This window comes from Acinonyx jubatus, chromosome D3 (assembly GCF_027475565.1).
Source record: "Acinonyx jubatus isolate Ajub_Pintada_27869175 chromosome D3, VMU_Ajub_asm_v1.0, whole genome shotgun sequence".
Taxonomy (NCBI): domain Eukaryota; kingdom Metazoa; phylum Chordata; class Mammalia; order Carnivora; family Felidae; genus Acinonyx; species Acinonyx jubatus.
This window is the reverse complement of record NC_069392.1, coordinates 75,220,584-75,244,859: the sequence shown is the minus strand read 5'-3', so window position 1 is coordinate 75,244,859 and position 24,276 is coordinate 75,220,584. Positions and strand designations below refer to the sequence as shown.

At 52.0% G+C, this 24,276-nt stretch overlaps 1 protein-coding gene across 13 annotated transcripts in view; it reads left to right on the top strand.

Moving 5' to 3' along the window:
- Positions 1-23,671, top strand: part of ALPK2 (alpha kinase 2) — a 148,343-nt gene extending 124,672 nt beyond the window's left edge. For all 13 annotated transcript variants that reach the window (XM_027069066.2, XM_053205762.1, XM_053205761.1 and 10 more), the window contains 3 exons: positions 3,744-3,961; positions 9,387-9,435; positions 22,266-23,671. In XM_027069066.2, coding sequence (XP_026924867.2) covers positions 3,744-3,961; positions 9,387-9,435; positions 22,266-22,494 — 496 coding nt within the window. In that variant the 3' untranslated portion in view covers positions 22,495-23,671. The remainder of the gene's footprint in view (positions 1-3,743; positions 3,962-9,386; positions 9,436-22,265) is intronic.
- The last annotated feature ends 605 nt before the right edge of the window (positions 23,672-24,276 follow it).

Sequence of the window (24,276 nt, the reverse complement as noted above, 5' to 3'; positions counted from 1 at the left end):
CTCAGAGCCTGGAGCTACTTCGGATTCTGTGTCTCCCTCTCTGTCTGCGCCTCTCGCATTCGCACTCTGTCTCTCTTTCCCAAAAGTAAATAAACTTTAAAAAAATTTTAAAAAAGAAGCTATTATGTTGATACTTGCATAACAAGAAAGAAAACCAGTATCTACAAATCTTGGTTGATAAGTTTCAAAATATAATAATAATTGAATTCAATTCTTTAGTATATAAGTTTACTAAGGAGAAGAATGGAATTCTTTTTTTTTAATTTTTTTTAAATGTTTATTTATTTTTGAGAGAGAGGCAGAGCACAAGTGGGAGAAAGGTAGAGAGAGAGGAGACAGAATCTGAAGCAGGCTCCTGGCTCTGAGCTGTCATCACAGAGCCTGATGCGGGGCTTGAACTCACAAGCTGTGAGATCATCATCTGAGCTGAAGTCAGAAGCTTAACTGACTGAGCCACCCAGGTGCCCCTGGAATTCTTTTTTTAAGTAACAGTTTGCTAACTTAAAAAAATTTTTTTTAATGTTTATTTATTTTGAGAGACAGACTGTGAGCAGGGGAGGGGCAGAGAGAGAGGGAGACAGAATCTGAAACAGGCTCCAGGCTCTGAGCTGTCAGCACAGAGCCTGACATGGGGCTCGAACCCATGAACTGCAAGCTCATGACCTGAGCCAAAGTTGGTCGCTCAACTGACTGAGCCACCCAGGCGCCCCATTTTGCTAACTTTTTAAAGCAACTTTGCTTACCCTTGGGGTTCAGAGTTAGGGTTCCCCTCTGATCACATCAATTCCAAATATTCGTGTGTGAAAACCATTCTTGGCTTGTGGGCTGTAAACAGGCATCGGACCGGAGTTGGCCCACAGGCAATGGTTTGCGGACCCTGTGCCTCTCCGCAGTGAGTAGCAGCCGAGGCGGATTCAGGCACATCCTTCCACGAGCTCTGTTGCCATTTCTTCCTTGCTCAGTGATGAATGGGGATGGCCAGCTGTGACTTCACATCCTGCTCGGTGCAGAGTAGCTGTGTTTGGGGGGTGGCAGTGCGTCCCTGGGGTGGAACTCAGGGAGAAGCATCAGGAAGCTTCAGTTCAGGTAGGGTGGGGGGGAAGCGGCTCAGGTTGGCTTGTGTGCGTGCGTGAGTGAGCAGGAGGGACACGAAGCTAGGGGCGATGCTCCCCCGCTTTGCTCCCCCGCTTCGCCTCCTACTAGCTTATTTCTACTCGGTCTTTACCACTCGCGTGCCGCTGCACTGCTCCTGGAGAGCCTGCTGCCTATCTTCCTTAGTTAAGAGTAGGGAGCTGGAAGCTTCTCCACGGTGCACCCTTCCCAGCGGTTGTCCCTGCAAAGCAGGGACCGTGTCTCTTTCATGTTCGCTCTCCTGGTGAGGTTTCTGAGATTCTGGCACAAGCTGTTCAGCAGACGCTGTCGGATGAACGGAAAGGGAGGGTAAGTCGCCAGCCACCGAGCTAGGAGTTGGGGGGCACGTGAGCGGTTCAGTTTGGGCTGTGTTAGATTTGAGATCCCTAGGAGACATCGATCGGAGACAGAGAGGAGGAGGCCGGAAGGTGAGTGGGGGAGAGGGGGGAGGTCTGGATGGAGATTTCAGGGTGGAAATTGTCGACATACAGACCGCATTTCAAGCCAGGAGGTCACTAGCCGGTGTGGGCAGAGACAGGAGAGCCGTCCCAGGGCGTGTCAGAGGTTGGGGAGAAGTGAGAAGCCAGGGAAAGAGGAAGCAATGAAGCAGGAAGAAAACCAAGAGGAAGGGAGTTTCTGGAAGCAGTGGGAAGGGGACTCCGAGAGATCAGCCGTGTCAGGCGCCCCTGAGAGCAAGTGAGACGAGGGCCGAGAAGAGACCGTTAGACTCTGCAACACAGAGTCTGCAACACAAGCTGCTGGTGCCCTTGACCGAAGCTTCCGTAGTGGGAGAGCATCTCTGAGTGGGTTCAAGAGACAAAGGGAGGGGAGGGATGGCAGACGGTGAGTCTGCAACTGACCTGGGTTTTGACGTAAACTGAGTCAGTAGTTGAGTGGGTTATGGGCCCCACGGGCTGCCCGGAGCTATTTCCGCAAGTCGCTATGCCACTGGCAGTGAGTCGGTTTCCCAGAGGAAAATGGGATGCACGAATGTGGGGAATGCTTGCTAGAGCCACATCCTGGGGCACCAGAGGGGTCGGGCAGATCCAGGGCACCAGCGGAAGAAGTGGTTTGGGGTGGGGGGGCAGCCAGGAGGCTTCGTCCACAGTGGGGGAGGGGAGGGGAATATACGGGCACAGACCGAGGAGGCGGGACCGTGCAGCTCTTAGAAGCACTCTTCTTACCGTTGCAGCCTTCACAGTAAAACGGGAAGCGAGGTCATCAGCTGAAAGTGAGGTTGGGGAGGAGGTGCGGGCAGTCGGAGGAGGGAAGAGCAGGTTTGACATAGTCATGGTGGTGGTGGGAGGGTGGGGTGACCGTGAACGGATTGTGCTGACAGCCACATTCAGGATCTGATCACTTCTCCACTGGAGCTGCCTTCACGACCGGGCGGCCTCCTCACCGGCCTCCCTACTCCTGTCCTTACTCCTGCACAGTCCCGTCTCCACAGGGTCGTCCGCAACACAGACGTGTGATAACGGCAATCCGTTGTCCAAAACCGTCCGGTAGCTCCTCATCCAAAGGGATGTAAAGGGGAGAGTTTTTCAAACGGCCTTCCAGACCCCACAAGGTCTGGCTTCCTATGCCCTCCCTGGCCTCACGCAGCTACTCCTGTCTCCCCTTTGCTAGAGATAGGAGCAAAGGGGAGTAGTACTCCAGCCACACACTGGGCCCTTGCTGTTCTTAGAACACACCCAGAATGCTCCTGCCCCAGCCTTTTCCCTTTATGGTTCCTTCTACTTAGAATGCTCTTCCCATAGATGCCCTCACGGCTCCCTAGCTCCCTTCCTACAGGTCTCTGCTCAAACGTTCTTCCTTAGCAAGGCCTCTCTGATCTCCCTCAGTCAAATAGCAACCCTTCCCTGACCCCTGCGCTCCCTAGTGCTTTTTCACTGCTTTGTTTTCTCACGTAGCACACGTACGTATTTGTTGCCCGATCCTTGCGGGGTGCCTGGGTGGCTCAGTCGGTTGAGCGTCGGACTTCGGCTCAGGTCACGATCTCGCGGTTTGTGAGCTCGAGCCCCGCGTCGGGCTCTGTGCTGACGCCTCGGAGCCTGGAGCCTGCTTCAGATTATGTCTCTCCACCTGTCGGCCCCTCCCCTGCTCATGCTCTGTGTCTCTCTGTCTCTCAATAATAAATAAACGTTAAAAAAAATTAAACGTAAGGTCCTTGAAAGCAGAGCCCCTGTGTTCTTCACTGTTTTCTGGAACGGCATCTGGAAGACTGACCTGGAAACCACTGAATACGTATTTGCTGACTGAATGGAAGGGAGGAAGGGAAGAAAAGGATATGATGGGTGGACACATGGCTGCCGGGCCACTGAGATATGACTGTAATGAAGACATTCGTGTGTACGTGGGCGATTAAACCCCACCCCCCAGGAGGAGTTTCTGACCAACTCTAGGAACAAATGAAAACCAGAAATACATCTTTTCACCTGTTGAACAATCATTGCGGTGAGGGGTTAGCCTACCTCTAAAGGGACCCAGGGATTGGTTCCGCAGCTCCCTGCTAATCCAAGTGAAGACAGAACACGCCCCCCCCCCCCCCCGCCACCGTCTTCGTTACCACCTGAGAATGTGACGTGTGCCCATGCTGTCTTTTCTTCCAGGATAATCCCTATTTTTCTTATCCACCGACCGGAGAACAACATCCCTTATGCCACAGTGGAGGAGGAGCTGATTGGGGAATTTGTGAAGTATTCGATCCGGGACGGGAAGGAAATAAACTTCTTGAGAAGAGAATCGGAGGCTGGTCAGAAGTGTTGCACCTTCCAGCACTGGGTTTACCAGAGAACGAGCGGCTGCCTCCTGGTCACGGACATGCAGGGTGAGGAAAGCAGCCTGCCCCGGGCTCCAGGGATGCTGTGGACCTGGAATGTTCCTGGGGATGTGGCCAGGGGGAGGCGGGGAGGTCTGCTGCATGTCTTTAAGAGTCTTTACCAGCAGAGGGTGTTACTAATATCTCATCAGAAACAGGGTCTGACAGGGGTGCCTAGGTGGCTCAGTTAGTTCAGCATCTGACTTCAACTCAGGTCGTGATCTCATGGTCCGTGAGTTCAAGCCCCACATCGGGCTCTATGCTGACAGCTCAGAGCCTGGAGCCTGCTTCGGATCCTGTGTCTCCCTCTCTCTGCCCCTCCCCCTTTGTGCTCGGTCTCTCAAAAGTAAATAGACATTAAAACACACACACACACACACACACACACAAACAAGGTCTGACAAAGGAATCTGAAATGACCAGCCAAATGGAGTAAAAAAGTACATTTTAATTCATGCCAACAATGCTTTCCTATTACCACAGGCAACTAAAGATTGGCTTTATTGTTATGTCCTCAACAGATGCAATTCAGAAGTACTTATGAAAATCTGGCTGTTCCAAAAGACAGATTAAATTGTTTTTTAATTTTTTTAATTAAAAACTTAAAAAAATTTTTCTTTTTAATTTTGAGACAGAGAGAGAGCAAGTGGGGGAGGGCAGAGAGGAAGGGAGACAGAATCCCAAGCAGGTTCCGCACTGTCAGCGCAGAGCCCCATGTGGGGCTCGAACTCATGAACTGTGAGATCATGACCTGAGCCGAAGTCAAGAGTTGGACACTAACCGATTGAGCCAGCCAGGTGCCTGATAATTCATGGGTAGTAGGTGAGAGGGTCTTTCACGGTTTGGTTTAGATTTCAAGCTCCCCTAGCTCATTTACGGCACCTTGAATTTGTATACAAACTGATGGGAGTGCATTTGTTGCAGGCAGTGGCGTTATCATAATTAGGTTACCCACAGAGATGGCCCTGAGCCAAGTTGCGGTTTGGGGTCCCCCAAGAGAGGTGCCATGTTTTTAGAGGTTACCTCTCAGGAGTTGGGCAAAGATTGGACCTCTATTTGGGTAAGGTGAATCCTTCACTGCCACAAATGTCCAGATACTAATATTTGGGACAGCATCCCAGGAAACACCTAGGAGAGTGCAGAAACGTGACAGGCCGTGGGAAGGCGGCCAGTAAGGTCCCTTAGAATACGACCAGTTCCCTCTGTGGGTTGCTGAAGCTCATGCCTGCTGGGGAGACGCTGGGAGCCTGTGCAGAGCACGCTTCTCGGAACTGTCGCACCCAAGGAGCGAGGGACTGGGGGTATTTGCACACCCACTGCCTGTAGCTACCAGTGGAAGGGTAGTCCTGGCGGGGGTGTTAATTCCTCTGCACTTGCCACCTGCACGGGGACAAGCCAGGCTGAGCAAAGCAGGCTCCCGTGATCAGAGAAAGTTCTCAGGCAAAGAAATGCTGGTGGCCCGTGGAGGTGGAGCCAGTGTGCACGGAAACAGGGTGAGGGCACTGGGTGGGGCAGGAACGGCTTCTACCACAGGGGGTTTCCTTTTCCTCTTCCTTTCCAAATAATCATGCCGTGAAGAAAAATCCGAACTATAATTGCATGCCCGCTGTAGGTCAGATGTGGTCACACACGAGGATCTCAAGCTCTACCTAGATCATGGTGCTAAAGAGCGAGACCGCGTCTGGGTTCTGTCCCCTCCGCCCCCTGCCCGCCCCCAGCTCGCTAGCTCTTAGCCGTGGGCAGATTACTTACCTCTGTGCCTCAGTGCTTTACACGTGGGGTTGTTGTGAGCATTAAATAGAATAGTAAACGTTTGGCACAGCACTGCCGCACCATAAGTGCTCCCCATTTATTTTAACTTTTTATTTTGAAATAACCAGAGACACAAGAAGTTGCAAAAATGTTCAGAGAGTTCCCCATGTGCCCTTCACCCAGCTTCACCTACTGTTAACGTCTTACATGACGCCTGTTCAGTGTCAAAACCAGGGGACTCGCACTGGCACAATAGAATTAACTAGGCTATGCACCGTGCTTGGAGGTCACCAGTTTTTGTATGTCTTCATTTTTTCCGACGACTTTTGTGCCATCTTCATAATGACCCTGCAAAGCACATTATGATCCCATTTTGCAGATGAGAAAACAGAGGCTCAGAGACGGTGCTTTAATTGCCTGCTGTCACTCTGCTAATAAGCAGAGGGGTCCACGACTCCACCCCTGTGCTTTCTGACTCCAAAACCCAAGCTCTTTCCACTAAACCACAAATCTGCCAATTTGCAAGAGATTTGCAAGCGTCTCCTGATGTTAAAGCTTCCAGCGAGGAACTTCTTCAAGACCAGCTGGGAAATGCAATGCTACAGTCTCGCAGATGGGGCCAGTCTGCATATTGAAGTCAGTCATGTCTGCTCACTTTCTGAAGAGACTTCACTGCCACATGCACACACATACACACACACACACACACACACGGTCTTAATACACAGCTATCTATTCTCATTAGACACTGGCTGTGCAATTCTTGATGGCCCCTCCATCTTTTCTCCTTCAGAGTTAATTTCGCGATAAATATCGTTCTTCTGGTGAAAAGCAACACCCTGGAGCTTCATGCACAGCTAGTTTCGCTTCCAGGCACTTGTAAACAAGTGTAGTGAAACGTTACGTCTCTCTGTAAGTGACATGTGCGGTTTAATGTGTTGGCACAGTGTATCATAACAATGTTTATTTACTCTCTGCTTCTGAGGAAAATCTCTCTCTAGTCATCATTGCTGTGCACAAGGTAGCACATCCATTTTCTAAATAACCTGTGCATTTTATAATTTTACTGAGACACTGGAATTAGGATGGAAAAACTAAACAAAACCCCAAGCAAACCCGAACTCAACTATTACCTTCTTGGACTCTTTTTTTTTTTTTTTAATTTTTTTTAACGTTTATTTATTTTTGAGACCGAGAGAGACAGAGCATGAACGGGGGAGGGTCAGAGAGAGAGAGACACAGAATCTGAGACAGGCTCCAGGCTCTGAGCTGTCAGCACAGAGCCCGACGCAGGGCTCGAACTCACCGACCGCGAGGTCACGACCTGAGCCGAAGTCGGCCGCTTAACCGACTGAGCCACCCAGGCGCCCCACCTTCTTGGACTCTTAAAAGCTAGCCCCTGCCTGGTTGGGCTTGCTTGTTGACAGGATCGCCGTGGGTCCTGCCAGCTTGGGAGTCAAAGTCCCGCCTGTGATTTGGTCTTGGGATCTGCCCGCTGCTACCAACCACTAAGGTTCCTAGGAAGCTGTCACCCAAAAAACCCAAGAACTCATGTTCTGGGGAACAAATTTCTGATGCCGCCTACTTCCTTCCTTCCACCGGAAACAACCTGCAGATGACCGTTATCCCCAACTGGACTTCAAATTATTTTCCTGTAGACGCATGGATAGAATTGCTGGCACATCATTAAACCGAGAGAGAGAGAGGTTTCCTTTTCAAAATTACATTCTCGTTTTCTAAACTGTAAGTGACAGCTGGTGATCGTGAGAGGCAGGAAAGGCAATGCCCACGTTCAAGGACCCTTGTGCCAAATAACTTCTTAAAATTGGCCCTCCGTGCAGCGCGGAGCTGTGATTTTTAAATACGGCTTTCCACAAAAACAAGATATCCAAAGAGGGTTTTTACAATTTGGTGTCTTTATTTATTTATTTATTTGTTTGTTTGTTTATTAAAAAGCACAGTCCCTGTAATAAAGGCGATGTGCAGCATTTCTGCATACGTTCTAGTTGTTCGCAGCTTTGAAAGAATGAGGTGAAGTAGTCGCCAGCTGCGAAAGAGCCTTTGAACTTGCCCGCTGGCTCTCCCAAAGTGCCGTGTCTGATTTAGCTCACAGGTGCACTGCAGAAAAGCGCGTTGCTTCTGTCTGCCTAACCGGCCTGCATAGCAGCATGGCCTGGATTTCTGCCATGCTCCGGGCACATGCTACTGCGTCAGAGCATTAACCCATTAGGTTTCCTTTCCAGGGCCCCAGAAAACAGCGCTTCTGGGAGTCGAGACCCACGGAGCTAGGTTGCCATCACGTCTAACCTCAGGGTTGGCTTCGGAGAAGATGGTTGCCTGTTCCTTTGGCCACAGCCCAGACTGGTTTCCGTGTGGCCGGGCCTCTCAGTGAGCAGGGCATCTGCTGGCCGTGGGGGATACAGCAATCACAGGCCTGGATAGGATAAGAGTTAGGGGCAAGAGAGGAGGAGGCAAGCCAGACAGACTGGCCGGTGGCACCGTGGACCCCAGGCCCTGCCATAGAAGGCCTGTGACTAGATTGCGTGAGTGAGCGTGAGGAAGAGGTCCGCTAAATTGGACCAAGTGCCCGTAGCCATCAGCCTAGAGAGACAGTGGCTGAATTGGTTCCTGGTGTGGCAGGGAGAGTCGGGAAAGGCCAGAGGCCACCCACACTCCAGGCACCGGAAAGGGGCGTCTTCCTCCAGATCTGGGAGAGGTTGAGGACATAGAGTGAGCCGGGCGTGCTCACTCCACTGCCTCTTGTCTGGGGAAATTTGTCCCAGAGCGTGCCTCGTCTCCACTTCCGTGTGCTTGGATTCCAGCAGGGATAGTGTGGCTCTTTGCTGAACCAGAGCGGAAGGCTCCGGCAGCTGTTCTGGTTGTTTGGCTTTGGTAGCCGGCCCTGCCAACGGGTGAATGGAGAGAGGTTAGGAGAAGCATCAAAGGGTTGCGCCACGGGTGACACGCGTCAGCATCTCCAGACCAGTGGTTAAAAGCCTACACGTAGCTCGGGAGTGTTTCCCCCAGGCCTAAAGCCAACCCAGAAAATCTTCTGTCCTCAACTGGGAGACCATCTTCATGGAGATGGGAAATCCCATATCTGGAGCTGGGCTTTGAACTGAACAGATGCCACCTTGAACTTTCTCACTGCCGACCTCACCCCTCCCCCCCGGCCCACGCCCACGCCACCTGCCATTGCGCACGGGCTTCCACTTTCGGTGAAGTGGAGCGGACCGCAGCCCCGACCTGAGCATTTCTGGGCAGAGAGCTCCTGGGACAAGTGACAAGCCTGACAGTCCCTCAGAGCGCTACCGGCCTCCCTCCTCCAGCAGAGGGCGTGGGCCGGGTGGACAGAGGACATCACTCCCCCAGCCACAAAGAGCTCAGGTGGCCTGGGGCGGCAGACCCCACCATTGGTTTCCACGAGACACAACTCCCCTCAGCTGCCGTCACAGGCCTGCTGTCCTCCATTGTCATCCCACAAAGCCCGACGAATGTCTGAAAGGCTGTCAGCCTCGGCAGAAAGTAGCCTCTGCTGATGGAAATGAGGAGGAAAAGTGTGTTACGTAGGAAAGAACTTGACCGTGAGGCTGTCACTACCCCTAGCCCCGGAAGAGGTGGCCGGTCCTTTCTGAGGACCCCCGTGAAACACAAATCCCATCTCCGCTCTCTCTTCCTACAGGCGTGGGAATGAAGTTAACTGACGTTGGCATAGCAACACTGGCAAAAGGGTGAGTAGAAAAAAAACCAAGCACGTTTCCTTCCACCCCGGGGTTCCAAATACCTGCCGGGCACACATACTGGGAAGCTGATGTGGGCAGGTAGGTTTCTTGTCCTAACCGTGGATGATAGATGTTCTCGGGGTGAATTCAATTCACTTCTGTCACTTACATAAAATATTTATGGACTTTGTTCTCGCAGGGAAACACATTTGTTTCCTAACTTTGAAACAAACAAGAACTCTGGAAATGCACTTCAAGATTAATTACTAACAGGACCGCCCCGGCGGGTGGGGGGTCGGGGGACCATGCCAGCATTATTGGGATTTCTTTCAATTATGAATATTCCATTTTTCTACCTTTGATAGCTTCACTATTAGAAGCCTCTTAATTTTTTTTTTTTTTTTTGCACTTGAACGCAGTGAATTTGATTGGCATATTTTTAATGTATTTCTGTTCTCTCTTATCCACAAAAGCCCTTCAGGCGACTCCCACGCTTTCCTGGTGGTGGTTTCAGGAGCACATGGCTGGGGGAGAGCAGTGATGAGTTACTTTGGTTGTGGTGATGGCTTTGTTTTCCCAGTTTAGTGTGGGGTGTTGCTCTGTCCGGTGTGGGATACGCCCGGACGGCCCTGCAGCATTTTCCCAGGTCATCTCTTGAACCACTGTGCCTTCTCTCTGCTTTGCACGACCGCCATTGAGGAGAAAGCAGGCTCTCTGTAGTTCTTGGTGAAAATAAAGTTCTGGGTTGGAGCTACCACGGTTTTGGCCCGCCCCTGCTGTTCCCACGCAAGGAGACTGTCTGTTACGAGGAGGGAATAGACGGCAAGTGACTTTAGAAGGGACGCATGCCTTGGGTTTTGTTATTGTTCAGGTATGGTGACGCCAGTCCTTTTCTAGATTGAAAAAGAAAACGATGGCCACTGAAAAGGTTTGTTGCCCACGGTCCCCAAGAGGGCCAGGCCCTGGGGTCCACACAGGGAGGCACCACGGTCAGCCAGGAGGCAGGAGGAGGGTGGGGAAAACATGAGCCACGGCTTTTAGTTGGTTTTCTGGGGAAGGAAAGGGCGAGGCAGGGAAGGCAAGCTGGGAATTGGCTGGTTTGAAAAGCTTCAGTAGGCTCGGGGTCGAGGAGGGGGCTGCCCTAGTTGTCTAGCCCCTGCCCCGGCACTAATATAGGGCAGGTATGAGACCTCAGTAGAAGAGGTGGTGGGAACAGGGGTTTTAGAGAGAGACTTGGGTTCAAATCTTGCTCATGCCATTTGCTTCTGACTCTCCCAGTGGTAACATTGCTTCTTGTATTATAGGCATTTGTCTGGCCCTTGGGATGGGGGACCTACATCCTGGTTTGCCTGGGACCGTGCAGTTTTTATTCCGGCTGTCCTAGCATCCATCTAGTTAGTCATTTCTCCTGGACAAATTTCCCCATTTAGAAAATAAATTACGGGTGCCTGGGTGGCTCAGTGGGTTGGGCGTCCGATTTCGGCTCAGGTCATGATCTCGCGGTTTGTGGGATTGAGCCCCGCGTCGGGCTCTGTGCTGACAGCTCAGAGCCTGGAGCCTTGGATTCTGTGTCTCCCTGTCTCTTTGCCCCTCCCCCACTCACGCTATCTCTCTGTCTCTCAAAAATAAATAAAATATAAAAAAAAATTTTTTTTTAAAGAAAAGAAATTATACCATGCTATTTATAAAGGGATTTCTCTGGACCTCAGAAGCATTTCCTAAGTAGGGCAGACCCCATGTTCTCTGGGGGACACTGTAAACTCAGCATCATGCTCACCTGGTTTGAATGCTGAGTTCTCATCTTACCAGCTATGTGGTCACGTGACTTTAAATTCTGGAAGCACTGATCTACAGGATGGGGATCTACGGGATGTCTTGAGGATTCCCCCTCCTCCCCGCACCCCCCCTCCCCTGCCGTTAATCGACATCCAGGCCCTGAAGCTCGTATGCAGGTGATAAACACTGGTGATAAACATTGGTGTCCTTTCCCCCTCTTGCCTCAGCCTGACACCAACACCGATGCTGACACTGACGCTGACATCATACCATTCTTTAGAACAACTTTGCACCAAAACAAAGCAGAAGTTTCAAAAACTAAGACAAGCTTAAGAGCGTGATTATTTAAGACATCTTTTAAAAGCGTCTTAGTCTCCGGGAACTCATTGCATGTTTTTTCTCCTAATTTAAAAAGAAATCCAATCCCTTGGTTTTGTTCTCTAATGTGACTTATCTGGCCCGGGACAGCTGCCCAAGACCTATTACCAGAGCTGATGGCTGGAGCCCAGCGCAAAATGTTGTCTATAAAGTATCACTTACCGCCTTCCCTCCCAAGGAGTGGTCACGGAGGAGGCGGTGCGAGGGAAGGGAATTCTGAGAGCTTTAGAAGGGATATTAGATCACCTTGTCCGTTGTTTTTCTGAAACTTTTCTGTAAACTTTTCCTAAGTTTGCAATTCCCCCCCCCGCCAAAGAAACGTTTCTTAGAAGCCCGGTTTAAAAAACTGATCAAAGAAGGACCCTCGGAGTGTAAGGAGTGGTTGGGAGTTCTCTTTGGAGGCCCCTCGGAACCCCTGTGCTCTGGATTGAGAACCGACAGCCACATCCTGCCTCCTTACTTGCCAAGTGAGGAGCATAGCACTGTGTGAAGTAAGGCGCCCCGAGGAAGAGGGGCAGACCCTCAACATTTGGAGCCGAGATTCAATTGAAGAAACGCTCCAGTGGAAGCCGGTGGAAGCCCGGGCTGCCAAATGGAGCCCAAAGCGGGGAGACTTGGAAAGGGTTCTGATTCTGGGGCAGCTCGAAGACAGGCTGAGAAGGATCCAGGTGGGAAGCAGTAGCAAGCAGGGAGGAGAAAGTTGGGGAGCATTGCAGAGGCCAGCGGGCCTCCAGAGAGCAGGAGAGACGAACGGTGGCCGATGACATGCTTTTCTTGATTCACAGCAAGCGCCCCCACGGGCTTAGTTCGTCCATGCTGGAAAGAGAAGAGCCTGGGGAATGGGCACAGTCTTAAGGAGCGGTGTTCCGTGTAGGCAGCCTTATACACGGTCTTTAACCACATGAGAAAGAACACAAGGCATGGATGGGAGGACTGCTGAGGCCAATCTGACTTACTTTACAACTAATTAATAATAATGAACAGGGGCGCCTGGCTGGCCCAGTTGGAAGAGCCTGTGAGTCTTGATCTCAGGGTCGTGAGTTCGAGCCCCAGGCTGGGAGTAGAGATTACTAAAAACAAACTTAAAAAATTTTATTTTTAAATAATAAATAATACACTGTATTGTTTAGAACAGAAGAAGATCTCCCAAATTTAGGGCCTTTTTCTGGCCAGCAGTGGTCAGGGTCTTTTGCGGGAAGAGAAGCCATTGTGGCATTCAAAGAAAATAGTCCCTTATGTCTCAGTCTCCATCGTATGCACAAGTGAGGCACGGGCAGAGAGCGAGGGAGGCACAGAATCTGAAGCAGGTTCTAGGCTCTGAGCCGTCAGCACAGAGCCCGAGGCGGGGCTCGAACTCACAAACTGCAAGATCGTGACCTGAGCCAAAGTCAGATGGTCGACTGACTGAGCCACCCAGGTGCCCCGTGACTTACTTGTTTTAGTTCAGCTTTGCCTGGTAGTATGGCCCTTAAAGCAGAAGTATGTCCTATCTCTCCTGGGAGCCGGCGATGGGAACATGTGTGAAAACGCATCACCTGTACCTCGGTGCCTGTCATCTTTCAGCAGTGGCGAGTGCGAGAACCTCAAGTTACAAAGCATGGCAAACAGCACGGACACAGCCTAATAAGCCATTTTCTAGGCAGACCCTGGATACTGACGGGACAGTTGAACATTTTTCCGATTTGAAATTGCTTCGCCATGTAGAGTTCTTTGAAGGGGAAAATTAGGACAGTGCCTAATTCTATAACTGGAGAAATCAGAAGTGGAACCAAAGCAAAACCAGTGCCAACCAACGCACGCAGGGGAGCAGACCTGCACGTGTCACAGTCTGTCCTGCGAACACACCCCCCTCCCCAGCCAGCAGCTGCTGAATTTCTGGGGAGATGGCGTGATTGGGATTAGCCACCAGAGGGCGCCAGAGCCAATATGTTTTTCAACCCTTTGTAGAAGGCTCAAGAAAAAAAAACAAAACCAAACTCATTTTTATGTTGCCAGATTGAAGTAAAACAAAGAGTACCCTGAGCAGATTTCTTCCCAGTTGGTAAGCACTGGACCAAAATCGGTTTGATATGAGTAGCCACAAAGGACAAAGGACACTCCCCAGGGGGACCACCAGTTAGCTATCCTGAAATGTGTGGCGATGTCCGGTGTCCCTGACATGGAAACCGAATCCCGGAGACCCTGGACAGAATGGCAAATGGCTTGCTCCCTGCGGAAGGGCAGTAAGGACCTAAACAACATGGTAAGGAGCATGGTAAGGACAGTTGCCTGGAGAAAGCAGGTTCTACTGATGTCATTGTGTCCAGCTCTCATCCTACAAGCCATGAAAAAGAGGAGAGACAAAAAAGGGCTGCCACCTTCAGTCGGGTTGAGTTCCAGAAAAAAAAAAAAAAGGCTCTGCCCTCACTGCCCACCGTGAGCCTCGTGTGCCCATGGGCGGTCGTCACAAGTCTGGGACCCCACTGTACCTGGAGAGAAAGGGGCAGTGCAAATTTGGGATTTGTATTCAATAGGATTTGTATTGAAGATACACAGCTCTACGGCAGGCTTGTGTGCACACGTGCACGGTGTGTGTGTGTGTGTGTGTGTGGTGACTCCAGGCAGGCTAGCTAACTCTCCAGGCGGGCGCGTGACTCTGCCAGGAAGGGAGGAAACCAAGGGACTTGGGAACAGAATTTCCCGACATCATGTGAGTGCTTCTCACAGCAGGGCTGTGGCTGTAGAACCCACACGTTCTAGCTGACTGGCCAAGGCGGGCTTCAGAGGACAGCCTTTCAGGTCTGAGGGACCTGAGAAAGGCGCTTTGCCCCCTAAATGTCCGCTTTCCCCCATTGCCCTCCTTGTCATCTACCCTGGAAGGCAGTCTGCATCCCATTTCAATCTGATCAAGCCATCTCGCGGTAGAGCCGGTTGGCCAGTGGCTGGTTTGTTTGCCAGTCTTGGCCATCAAGGAGGTCTGGGGGCCCATGAAGGGAACATTTACCTTCCCCTCCCTCCACAATTTTGGCAAGGCATTGCTACTAGCAATGTTCTCGGTGTGAGTTCAGAGTCTCCTGGACCCAGGAGTCAGCAAGGACATACCCGTTCCACGGAGTGGGAATAGCGTGGCAGCTTCCTGCTCTTTGCCCCAAAGTCTTCCAGATGACAGTACAGTTGGAGTTGGGGGGTTCTTCCCATGCCTCAGCACTACCCACCCCCTCGCCCCGCCCAGTCACCCCCAGAACCCGAGGACCCACAGCCAGGCTCCTCGTCCTTTGCCATCCAGCCTCAGAGGCAAGTCTGAACCAAAAGACCATCTGGAGAGATTGCTGGGTGTGAGATCGGCGGCTGCAGGACAAACCTGGGAGACGGTAGGAGGGAAATGGAAGATGAGGACGCAGTGAGGGCCGAGAGGGTTCACGAGCGCCTGACACCAGAGGGCTGGAGGAAGCCCAGAACTGTCCGGAAAGGAGCCACCAGCGCTCTCAGGAAGGTCCGAGCAAAGCACAGCGGAGCTGGGTTGCCCGAACCGAAGAGGGGGGTGCGCCAAGATGCCGCGGACTCAAGTTTGCTAATAGAAGAGAAGACAGGAAGGCGTCTAGAAGGTAGCTGGAAAAAGGAGTGGTGTGTGTGTGTGTGTGTGTGTGTGTGTGTGTGTAGCCCAGAGAGAAGTAAAGAACGAGGGGCTCACTGTGGACTGATAGGATGTTGGGGCTTGTCCCATAAAGAAGGTCCCTCAGTCAGCGCTGGCCGGACCTGAGCACACTCAGTGTGGCCAGCCCGCCCCCCTCCTCCTGCCCCAGGCATCTGATGGTGAAGCCCTGATCCCCTTTGGCCTTGGCTGCCCAGCCCAAGCCCTAAAGAGGCTCCCCCCTCCGCAGCTAAAATGGGGGGCGGGCGTTGGGAATCCCAGCTCTGGGGCTGAGGACGGTGGCTGACTCTCGGACTGCCTGTTTCATGGCTGTCTTGCCTCCAGTGTCCCCTCCTTGGCCTCTGTGTCCCGACTTCAGTTTGTGTCTCAGATCTTAAGGAGAGGACTCCATGCTTCCTCCACACCCATGGGGACGAGACTTATGGTCTCCAGAATGGACCACGGACCATCAGAGAGGCTCGGTTCTCGCTCGCCTCCCCAGGGCCCCGGCCCCGCTCCCTCTTCCACGGGGATCACAGCCCAGAGCCCCTCCTGGTTTGGGCACGCCTTGAGAAGCAAGACAGCAGGAGCCGTGCAAGCGTGCAGGGCTTCTGGAATGCCCCTGCCAGCAGAAGCAGAGAACCAGACTCGTGGGCTGCATTTGTCCTCCTGTCTTTACGTTTCCCCTTTTTTTTCCAGCCTGGGCAGAAGTCAGAGAAGTGCCAGGGCCTGTTTCCATGGTAGCAGCCCCTGCTGTAGCTCCAACTGGGGGCTGAGGGAGGGGCCGGAGAGGAGGCGTGAGGGCAGAGAGTGGGCAGGGGGGAGCAGTGGGGGCTGGGGGCCAAGGGGAGGAGCTGGGGTGGGTTCTCGGGGATTTGGGACCGCTTGAGCAGCCCTGTGGCCGAGGCTCTGACTTAACCCTGGGGGCGGCATGGGAAACTGCCCGACACGGGCGGGGCGCAAGGACAGCCACAGGGAGGCTAGAGCCGTAGTAGTGGTGGCCGGACCAGGGTTTCCATGGTGTTTGTGGGGGTGGGGTGCAAAGAGCAAGGGAGGAAGGTCAGCTTGTACAAGGCAACCTCAGAATACAATTTGTACAGAAAACACAGATTTGGTTACATTACAGCGTCCCCACTCCCCAAAGAGCTCAGTGACTCTGACAGAAGCACTTTCAAAGGGATCTATGTGCTGTTAAATAATCTCGGGAAACCCTGGGTTGAATAAGTGTGGGAGGTTTCTTTGGTGTGAGGCTTCCTAGGGGTGTTTAAAGAGCCAACGTGTATTGGAAGGCCCGCGGGGGCAGGGACAAAGGTTATGCAGCATTAATCACAGCGCTTATGCCACAGGATTATTTTCTATCTCAAAGCATCTTGTGGGACTTACTGCTCCATATTTTGGGAAATGCCGACCCACGGGAAAAATCACATAGCATGGCTCACGGAGCCTTCCAGAAATGTCCTCTGGCCTCAGCTCTCCTCAGAACACCTGCCTTGCTGAGGACATCCTCTGCCTTAGCACCTTTGCCCGTGCTCTTCCCTCTGCCAGATAAACCCCAAGCCGTCCTTCCTGTGTGAATCCTTAGAACCCACCACGCAGTGGGAAAACCCCCATCTCTCAGGTCCCTGGAGCTGTTTATCACGGCATAGTGTAATTATTTGTTTATGGGTCTGTCTTCCCTACAAGAGGGCCAGCTTCTGGAAAAGCTGGATCCTTTTTAATCCCCCTGAATGAAAAAACGAAAGAATAAAGAAATGGAGGGTGTTAATGGAAGGAATATTAGGAATATCAGGAATATTAGATGGTTCCAGAGTGGGGGGCTTCCCAGGGCCCCTCCTTTTACATGTAGATGGCAATCTGTTCCACCTGTTCATAAATCCAGCCCAGGCTTTGCTGTATACACACACACACACACACACACACCCTGAAACAAGAGGTTTATTTCAATTCCTCACCCCCATCTTCAGCCTGAATTCTGTGTCCTTGTGGTCATTCCCTATAAATTAAAATTTTCTTCAGAAAGGATATCACAGTAAAACTTCTGTTGTAAACAGTCTCTGACTTGCTTCTGCAAAGCTTACCAACGAATGGGAATTCAATTCTATTGCTCTTCCTTGTCCCACCGAGTTTTTTTTTAACGGATCCCTTCTTAAGCCAGACCAAAAAAAAAACCACCTTAATTTGTTCAACACAGCCAGATCTGGAAGTTTCTGCCACTTGGCTCCACCCGCTCCCCCTCTCCAGGTTTGTTTGGAGGCAATATGAGGCACGGGGGAGCGTGATAAGCTGAGAGAGAAGCCGACCCTGCCGTCAGTTGATGATTTTTGCATGAGCCCCTTGTCAAGATGAGAGAAGACAGGAATAGTTTTTCAGCAAGCAATCAGACTAGCCTGGTTGGCAACACGTAGTGAGGACTGAATAAATCCGTGCCGAGTCAGGGCAGGATTGTAGAAATAGAGAGCTTCCTAGCCCCTCCAGAAGCAGGCTCTGGGATGTTGTATGACCCAAGTTTCAAGGACAAACGATACACCTGGGTCCCGACTTAAATATGAAGGCGCCGGGGCTCCTGGGTGGCTCAGTCAGTTGAGTGTCCGACTCTTGATTTCAGTTCATGTCACGATCCTAGGGTCATGGGATCGAGCCCTGTGTCCGGCTCTGCCCCGAGTGTGGAGCCTGCTTAAGAATCTCTGTCTCTCCCTTTGCCCCTCTTCCCCTCTCACACGTCGCTCTAAAATAATAAAAAAAAAAAAACCTCTTAAAAAATTAATTAATTAATTAAAAGGTGTCTCCAAGGTCCAATAGGGGTGGGCTTGAGGTCTTCATGCTTTAGTTTGTCTCCTTACTCCTTGGGATTCCTGGACCAGCGGCATCAGCAGCCCCTCAGAATTCATTAGAAGTGCAGGAACTCAGACCCATCCCAGACCTTCTGAGCCCAAACTGGCCTTTAAGAAAAAAATTTTTTTGACGTTTATTTATTTTTGAGAGAGAGAGAGAGAGAGACAGTACGAGCCAGGGAGAGGCAGAGAGAGAGAGGGAGACACAGAATCCGAAGCAGGCTCCAGGCTCTGCGCTGTCGGCCCAGAGCCTGACACGGGGCTGGAACTCACCATCTGTGAGATCATGACCCGAGCCGCAGTCGGATGCTCAACCCACTGAGCCACCCAGGTGTCCCCCACACTGGCATTTTAACAAGATTCCTGGGCAGTTTATATGCACCACCCCCATCCGAGGGGAAGTTATTTAAGAAAAGGCCCCACTGAGTGCTGTTCAGGGGAAGGAATGTATGGTTCTTCTTCTGGAGGCAGTGAGGGAGGGCGGGCAGGTTAACTTAAAGTGATGGGCTGGAAGATTCCACTAATTTGAGGTTACGGATAAAAAGACCCAGTGAGTAAAACTGCACAGAGCTAAGCTTTCTAACAATGGAAGCGTGTGAAGTTCTATGAGGTGCTTTATCCCGTTGCATTGGATTCCCAGGGCCACCGTAACAAATGACCAGAAGCTGGGTGGCTCAGAACAACAGATATTTATTCTCTCGCGTTCTGGACGCCAGGAGTCCAATCCCAGTGTCAGAAGAGTGGGTTCCTTCTGGAGGTTGTGAGGGAGGATGCACCCCACGCCTCTCTCCTGGCTTCCCAAGGGCCCCACGCCTCTCTCTTGGCTTCCTGAGGTGGCGGTCAACCCTTCGCATTCCCAGCCTTGTGGACGTGCCTCTCCAGTCTCTGCCTCTGTCATCGCACGGTCTTCTCCCTGTGCATCTGTGTCTGCTCTCCCCTTCTTACATAGATGCCCATGATACTGGGTTAAGGGCCCACCTTACTCCCGTGTGACCTCATCTTAATGACATCTATACTAACCCTACGTTTTTTTTTTTTTTTTAGGGCTTATTTATTTTTGAGGTGGGGGAGGGGACAGAGAGAGAGGGAGACAGAGGATCTGAAGCGGGCTCTGTGCAGACAGCAGAGAGCCCGACTCAGGGGCTCGAACTCACAAACGGTGAGATCATGACCTGAGCTGAAGCCAGATGCTTAATCGACTGAGCCACCCAAGCGCCATATTCTGAGGTTCTAGGAAGGACGTGCCATTTGGGGGAGACACTGTCTAGCCTTGTGCATCTGTCTAACAAGATCAACGGCGGTGAGTGCAGTGGGGATAATGCTGGAGAGGTGCCAGGGTATTTCAGATTCACGGTCCCCTCTACTCCTCGTGGCTCGTGTGGCATGGAAGGCGGACCACAAGCAGGAGAACCTGGACACCCCATTGCTTGGTGTCGGAGGAGAGCTTGGTGTCCTTTGAAACGCTCCGGCTTAATTGATCTCGGAACACAAAGGATGTGGCCTTGTTTCCTTTTAAGGCGTCAGCGATGGCTGTGAGTTTGAGAGAACCAGAAGTCATGGCCGAAGCCCAGCATCCCTGACTGAGACCATCACCAGGTTGAGAAAGGGGAAAGATTTTTAATTCTGTGGATGCTAGGTAGCCAGAAAAGGTCTACAGCTGTGATAGGCGAGGGATGGGAGTTCATTATTGTGTGACGTGCCAAGTCGATTGTCCAAAATTGGACCAAGAGAGAAAGGAATGTCCCGAAATGTGATCTGGAGGCCCCCTTGGGCCAAGGTGAGGTAGCTCTGGGGACAGGGCTTCTATCCACCTGTTTCCTTGGCCTTTATTGAAAAGCCTCCCCTGGACAGGTATGTCGGGAATCAGGTAGTATCCTGGGAGAGATCACAGTCTGTGCGGAGAGGTGAGGCACACCCTGAATTCTGAGAAGTGGATGTCGTTCTCCTAAAGATGGAGGGAAGTGGTTGGAGGTGCTTCTCCTCGCGGTGAGGGCGGGCCCAGGGAGGACTCCACGCGAATGCACTTGAGCTAGGGCTTTTGGGGAGCCGGGGGCGGAGAAACACCGGGGTTCCTCGACTGAGCAGAGCAACCCTCCCTGTAAAGCCTCACCATTACCCACGGCGGCTCTTGTGACATCCAGTGGTCCCTGCTGCCCTACTCTGGCTTTCCGTGAGGACTCTAAAGAAAGAGGGACGGGGTGCCTGGGTGGCTCAGTCGGTTAAGCGGCCGACTTCGGCTCAGGTCATGATCTCGCGGTCCATGGGTTCGAGCCCCGCATCGGGCTCTGTGCTGACGGCTCGGAGCCTGGAGCCTGTTTCAGATTCTGTGTCTCCCTCTTTCTCTGACCCTCCCCCATTCATGCTCTGTCTCTCTCTGTCTCAAAAATAAATAAACGTTAAAAAAAATTTTTTATAAAAAAAAAGAAAGAAAGAGGGACATAGAGGAAAAGAAGGTGCCAGATTTCCGGGAAGAGGTCTGGGCCCTCAGGGGCTACTGGAGAGGACAGACCCTGCTGGGCTGCCCGAAGTCCTGCTTCTTCGTCCACACTCAGTGTTTCCCATTCCAGAGCATGGGAACCATTATAAAAGGGCTCGCTTCGTACCCAGCATTACACACTTGGCCACCAGACGATGCTTAAGAAGCGACAATCGAATTTTCTGGGAGGTCCCAGGGTGAGTTAGTGATTTTTCCCTGCAGAGACTAGATGTTGTCTGAGTGTTTAAAAGCCTCCGGGTGGCCTGAGACAGGTGGCCGTGACGTGTTTCCAGGGATGTGCTTCAACAGGGAGGCTGCCCCTGCCCATGACCTTCCTGGTTTGTCTGAGGCGGGAGGCCTCCCTCCAGCAGGAGGACGGGTTTGGCTTTCCATCACGTCTGATGAGCACAGGCCCACGCGGCCTTGCGGCCTGCCAGGGGCGCTCAGGCGCCAGAGAAACGCAGTGGGGCTGACATTTCCGCCTGTCACGCCATGTCCTATGGAAGATAGAGATGTAAAGATGATGAGGTTGGCGGTGGAGAATTTTCCTACTCTGCTGGATTGAGCCCCTGTCTTGAGCGGACTTTTTCTTCCAGGAGGGAGCTTGGCTTTTAGAAACCAAGGCATTTCTCACAAGCAAAAATGGACTGCGGGCTCCTGCAGGGGTGAGGGGGGCAGAGCGTTCCCTCGCAGGGAGGAGGAGGAGGAGGAGGAGGAGGAGGAGGAGGGAGCAGGCTGCGTTTATAACAAACTGGTCAAGACAGAGCTGCTCTGGTTCCAGAGATGAAAGGAACCTTCCACTCCCCTAAGAGCTTCCAACCCGGCATAGATTTCACAGGGAAAAGCACACAGTCTTGGTCTCCATTCCTTCCAGGTTTCCTTGACCTTTGTGGTTTCTACCAGCAAATGAAAGAGGCCGGATTTCTTGTTTGTCCTATTAATCAGCCATGGCCAGAACTGTCCCCCAGCCAGCAGGGCCCGCCATGAAAAGGGCCCTGGGCTTTGTCGAACACGGGCTCCACCACTGTGGTCTCAGACGCCTCCATCATTTTTGAACGAGGAGCCCATGGTTTCCTTTTGTTCGGGGGCCTCACAAATCATGCCAAACGTTCTGTGTGCCGGGCTCACCCCCGCTCCCCCGTTTACCTGCCTCATCCTTCGATGTCGGCTTCCACGTCCCTGCCACGGGACGGCCTGTGATAATACTGGTCATGACAGTAACTCGGCCCATGAGTTCAAGCCCCACATCAGGCTGTGTGCTGTCAGTGCAGAGCCTGCTTCAGGTTCTCTCGCTCTCTCGCTCTCTCTCTCAAAAATAAATAAAAATATTTAAACAAGAGAACGTTGAAAACTAAATAATGTCTTCCAGCCCCAACGTTACAGAATTTTTTTTATTCAGAACCTCTGGGCGGGATAGGGTGGCTTTCAGACTACCAAGAGATCTAGTTTTTATCAAGATGGCCCAGCACTAGTTACTGTGACTAAAAAAAAAAAGGGCAATAGTATGCTGTTTCGTTGGAACCGTAAGCATCTAGAACACTTGTACAGTCACAGGCCTTTGGTCTGGAATGTGCATGCTGTGGGCCTCGGCCTTTACTTAATCCCACAGGCTTTGTTTCTCCCATCAGTAGTTGTGGCGGAATATTCGGCCATCTTTGCCCGGGGCCGGAATCAATGTGTTTTCCATCTCCCATTAGTTTCCCCTTTGAAGGCTGGTGAAAGTGTCCCGTGTTTTAAAAAGTATGTGTCCTTCTACCCAAACCCACAGGTACAAAGGATTTAAAGGCAACTGTTCCATGACCTTCATCGATCAGTTTAAAGCCCTACACCAGTGTAACAAGTACTGTAAAATGCTGGGCCTGACGTCACTTCAAAACAACAGCCAGAAACAGAAGAAGCCAGCCGTCACGAAAAGCAGAATTCAGCCAAACTCCACAACCGTAAAGAAGATGGCTTCCGGGAGCCCAGCGGGAAAGAAAACCTCGCACCCCCTGTGAACGAACGGCCACCAGCTCGCGGCACATAGTCTTGTGGGCACACGTCTGAAAACGCTCGAGAGAGAGCACCTATCCTACAGAGCGCCGGTGGTGGTCCCACGTCTGACTGCTCGTGCCCCACGCTGCTCCCAAACTCATTGCCTGCTGTCTTCCCTGAGATGATTTCGGAGCAGGATTTGCGACCAGACGTGTGGAGAGGCGAAATCAACGGTCACTCTCAAAGACAGCCCAGCTTTGTATCCACCGGCTTCACGTTCTTTGTCTCTTTGTGTGGGTGCACATGGTTGTGTTGTCAGGGACTTGGTGCCCTGTCCACAGTCCCCCCCCCCATTCCTAACCTTGGGATTTCTAGACGCCTCCAGCTGCTGTATCAACAGAAAACGTGAATTCCTTCATGGGGTCGAGTTGTCACGCTAGAGTGGAACGTCCTGTTGTTGCCAGAGGTGACTTCCAACAGAAGGGCCGATTCCCTCATTAGTCGCACATCCGGCTATACTTCTCTGTGTAATGAAATTCACACTTACCCAGAAAGTGGGAGATGCAGAGATTAGCACAGACCCTTGTTCTTTTGAATTGGTGCCATATTTCACACTCCCCCAGGATTAGCAATTTGGCCATTTCCTAATCAGTGTACCGGAGCACGAAGTATCTGCATCCGTGTTCTCTCTGCATTCTTCCGTCACGGCCTCGGTTCGATAGGGACCCTGCCCTATAAACCCGGGGCTGACCCACGTCGGATCACACCAGAAGGTGGTGTGGAGCCTGCTGGGACCCCCAGCTCCCCGGGGGGCCTGGCCCCTCCCCGCATCCCACAGTCTCCTTTCCTGCCAGTTGGGGTCCTGCCCAGCTGTCGGGCAGAACGGCAGCGACCCACATCAGGCAGGAAGAAATGACATAAAGACCACTCAGGGATGGTTTTATGCACCCCAAACTGAGAGAGAAAATGTCTGCTGCCCCACTGGTTTGTCGTGGTGGTTGTTAAATTGACAGACTATTTTTTAGAGCAGCTTTGGGCTTCCGGACAAATGAGCGGCAAGTATGGAGGGTTCCCAGACGCTCCCTCACCCCCTACTCCATCGTTGACCCCTGTTACTATCATCATGCGTCAGTGTGGACATTCGTCGCACTTGAGGAGCAAATGTTATACATCATGAGTCATTAAAGTCCACAGCGTACATTAGGGTTCACTCTTCGTACATTCTCTGGGTTTTGACACACATGTAATGACACATATCCACCATCACGGTACCCTACAGCGTGGTTCCTCTGCCCTACCGACCCCCAGCGCCCCACGGATCCATCCTTCCTTCCCCCGCCCCCGACTCCTGGTAGCCACTGGTCTCTCACCGTCCCCATCGTTCTGCTTTTTCCAGAACGCCATCTACAGGAGTTGGGTGCCCACAGTGTGCAGCCTTCTTAGATGGGAGATTGCAACTCCTCCCTGACCGTACCGTTAGGTCACCTCTGAGCAGCGTCATCGCTGCTTCTCAAATTGCAAGTTCACACGGATCACCCGGGGCTCTTGTGAAAATGCAGGTTCTCGTTCAGTAAATGTGGGGACGGGGGCAAGATTCTGCATCTCTGGCACGCCTAGGGGCTCCCCATCCAGCTGGGGACCACACTTGGAGAGAGTGTCACACCACGGATAGAAGGGTCCTGAAATGCCGAGGGGCCGGACCTCCTAGAATTCAAACAACAGCGCCCTGTAGGAGCACCAGCGGCCTCTCTGCAAGGATTTGTGAAGTAGCTGTTTGGCCACAAGGAAGAAACCCCTGGGCGGCA